Source organism: Rosa chinensis, chromosome 2, assembly GCF_002994745.2.
Source record: "Rosa chinensis cultivar Old Blush chromosome 2, RchiOBHm-V2, whole genome shotgun sequence".
Classification (NCBI taxonomy): Eukaryota; Viridiplantae; Streptophyta; class Magnoliopsida; order Rosales; family Rosaceae; genus Rosa; species Rosa chinensis.
Window position 1 is genome coordinate 22643171 of NC_037089.1, and position 3875 is coordinate 22647045.

The window sequence follows — 3875 nt, forward strand, 5'->3', positions numbered from 1 at the left end:
GAGATTAAGTAATTTGGTTTGACTCTGTCTTTAAAGAAATAATGATGTCTTTTAGTTGTAACTATACCTTAACTGATCTCAAATTTTAACTTTAGGTTTATTAAAAGTTTTGTCTTTTTTTCTTTTATTTTACATCTACGTGTTGAATGTAAAAAGAAACTCCATTAAAACTTTAACATTACAGGTTTTACGAGGGCACGATATTTTTGTTGACGACATCAATACTTTTGAGTATTACCTAACCCGGCCCACAAAAGAGTGGATAAGAACATTAAAAAATAGGAAATTTTTATTTGACCTGAAAATCCAAACTCCCCGTCCATCCATCACGGCAAAAATCACGCGCGCGAAAAGCAACGGGTGAGATTCCCTCCTTGGCAAGACGTAGAATTGAATTTGATTGTGAATGTTTTTGGTAGCATATCCAAACAGTTTAGAGGTGTATAAATATAGCATATACTGCAATCATTTCTATAACCTTCGACAATTGGTTTGCTCAGGTACTCCAAGAATAACCACCTCCCAAAGATATGCCATTTTAAAACTCGTCTTCTTCCTCTCTCGCTTCCCCCTCATCCTTTTTTCTCTGTTCTTCCCTCCCTACAGAAGACAGCTAATGTAGTGGAGTCTGTTTCCTTTTGTTTTGGTTGAAAGCTCTACTCTTCTGGGTTTAGAGGGTCCTGGTCTTTGTCTCTTAGACCATTTGGATTCCGCAGATTGTTATTTCGGAAACCCAGGAAGCCTAAACCATGGCGGTGGAAGGTACGTAATGACTCTCATTTCTCATCATTGTTCTCTCAGGTGTTTTGATATTTGTCCTCAGTCGGCCATTGTTTTGTTTTTGGTTGAGATATGAAGATATTTAACAGGAAAAATGATAAGGGTATTTGAAATTGTGAAACAAAATTCAAACATTGTCCTCTGTTTTCTGTGGCACCAAACCGCATGTGATTGATACTTACCAAGTGGTAAATTGCTTGAACAATGAACATTGTTATTGATTTTACAGAGTCAGTGAGCGAAACGAAAGGAAACGAAGAGATAGGAAACGCAGAGATAGAAAACGCAGATGCAGAGATGGAATCCCAAGGTGATGACCTGAAGAAGGGAGAGTCATGCGAGGGGGAGCCTTCACCTAGGGGTGTACTGGAAGCCCCCGGGACGGACTCGGACTGTAGCAGCAGCTGTGCATCGTCTTCTTGTTCTGATAGACCACCGCTTGGTCATCAGCGCACGCTAATGCGTGACATCAGCAATGGATTGCAATGGACCAAGGGGAAGGAGATGTTTGATGCCTTGAAGAAGAAGTCAGCCAGGAGATTCTCCACAATTCCATTGCTGGGTACTAGCTATGAATTGTCCAGGAGGAACTTGAGGAGGAGATTGGCCAGGATTTGGAGCACCGATGATGGGGAGGAGGATGAAGAGGGAGTTGATTGTGAGGGATATCTGGCGATGAAACCGTCTTGGAGGAACTTTGATTATGCAGAGCTTGCTGTTGCTACTGGCAATTTCAAGCCTGGTGAGAATGACAGCATCATTTTTACCTTTACTTTAGTACTATTTGTTTGAAAATAAAATGAAAATCGTGCCGTTTTGATCTAGGAGCCATTAAATTGATGTCTTTTCTGTGCCAACTTTCTGACTAAATTTTGATTGAAATGAACCTAACATGAAAGCAATTGTGGGCTGCAATTGATATTGACTTTGCTTTTTGTTAGACCCCATCTTGACCTATCCCAGTTTCTGTTTCTGTTGATGTTTTGACAGCCCGAACTTTTACTGGATGTTTGGTCAAATGCTCGATTCTTTTTTTTTACTGCAGTTAGGTGTGGGATTGATTTCATCTCTTGGTATCTTGGTTAATCTTATTGTGTTGTCTTTGTATAATACTTGGCAGAGAACTTAATTGGGAAAGGTGGGCAAGCAGAAGTGTACAAGGGAATCTTAAACAATGGTGAAGTTGTAGCTGTAAAGAGGCTAATGAAGAAAGAAAAAGAAACTGAAAACTTGGACAGAGTTGGTGATTTCTTAGCAGAGCTTGGGGTTATTGCTCACATTAGCCACCCGAATGCTGCCAAATTGCTCGGATTTGGCATCGATGGTGGTTTGCACCTAGTTCTCCAGTTTTCACCACATGGCAGCTTAGCTTCTCTACTATTTGGTGCTGCACTTGTCCTGTTATTTTTCAGCTGATTATTTCTTCCACCATAACTATTTGGCTAATGCAAGATATTCTGCATCTCAGGTTCAGAAAAAGTTATGGAATGGAAAATAAGGTTTAAGGTAGCACTTGGGGTAGCAGAAGGGTTACAATATCTCCATCATGATTGCCACAGGCGCGTCATTCATCGCGACATCAAGGCCTCCAATATATTACTGTCTGAAGATTATGAGGCTCAGGTATTTTAGTTGTTCTTAAAGTATGGACTTTCAGATATTCATATTCATGGATGTAATCTATTTTACTTTCACAAGCAGATATCTGATTTCGGACTAGCAAAGTGGCTCCCTGAAAAATGGACTCATCATGTTGTATTCCCTATTGAAGGCACATTCGGGTTAGTCTGCAGATTCAGTTACATGTTTGTTTCATTTGCTTGCTTTCATATGCATCTATTAGAACTTTATGGCTTATGCATCTCCAAACTGTTCCAGATATTTGTCTCCAGAGTACTTTATGCATGGAATCGTCGACGAGAAGACTGATGTATTTGCATATGGAGTTTTATTACTGGAGATCATAACAGGTCGTCGTGCAGTTGATAACACTCAACAAAGCCTTGTGATATGGGTATGATTATACCCTGCCAAACCTTAATATGTTTACTAGTGCCCATCCAATAATGATAACGGTGAACACATCAGCCGTAAGCAAAATCCCCATCATTCAGGAAGATGGACAATATTTCTCAACAATAAAGTCTAGTCGACTACCTTTAGGCTGCTAGGCTTTGTATTGAAATTTTTTGTTATGAATTCAGTTATGCTACTTTGTTGAAAGTTCATTAATCATTCTTGTGTTTACACAGGCAAAACCACTTCTGGATTCGGGCAATGTCAAGGAACTAGCAGATCCTCGATTAGAAGATAACTATGATCCGGTAGAGATGAAAAGAGCCATGTCGGCAGCTTCAATGTGCATTCGTCACCAATCCACCAAGCGTCCATACATGACTCGGGTATGAAATCTCTCTTCTGTTTTTCAGTTATTTTGTTTTTCAGAACCAAACCTGCAAGTTTGACAGACTCAAGTTTTTGACGAGTGTAGGTAGTGAAAGTACTCGAGGGGGAGGATGGACTTGGAGAACAATTGAAACAAAAGTCTACACAAGTGAGATCACTCGTCTTGGATGCTTGTGACTTGGAAGATTATACTTGTTCTAACTATCTCAGCGACCTAACTCGCCATCGGCAACTAGTAATGGATCAGTAGCGTATCCTTTTGAAACATCGGCATCGTTATTTTCCTGCAGCCTCTTGTTGTTGTTGCTAGTCTGTGTGAAAGTTTTGGATTGGTATTAGCCTCTCTGCCCCCCTATGGGTTGAGTTAAAGTTCACCGGCTTGCATCTAAGAAGGCTCCCATACTTTGCAGCAGTTGTTTGCTATATAAACCTAGGGAACTCTAGAAATGCCACTTTTTCCATGTGACGATACGGTTTGGTAATGTTGTAATATGGTTTGTCATGTTGTCGACTATGAGCCAGAAAATGTACATTTCAATATGGCTCAGGAAAACGAACTATCTTAATTGATAATCGGACAACAAGACATTATCGTAGTAAAGTAAAATTACTGTTAGTAGATATGAAGTACCGCATGACAGTTGTATTTTACTTCTCACTGTCTCAAAAGATTTGTGAATTATGTTCAA

The 3875-nt window shown here is 39.8% G+C and overlaps 1 protein-coding gene across 1 annotated transcript; it reads left to right on the plus strand.

Moving 5' to 3' along the window:
* Positions 1 to 470: 470 nt before the first annotated feature.
* LOC112188046 (receptor-like cytosolic serine/threonine-protein kinase RBK1) lies at positions 471 to 3875 on the plus strand. The gene is made up of 8 exons (XM_024327066.2): positions 471 to 762; positions 1010 to 1522; positions 1901 to 2164; positions 2249 to 2403; positions 2482 to 2561; positions 2659 to 2794; positions 3033 to 3182; positions 3272 to 3875. Exons 1-8 carry the CDS (start codon positions 750 to 752, stop codon positions 3434 to 3436), a joined length of 1476 nt encoding a protein of 491 aa, XP_024182834.1. The 5' UTR covers positions 471 to 749; the 3' UTR covers positions 3437 to 3875.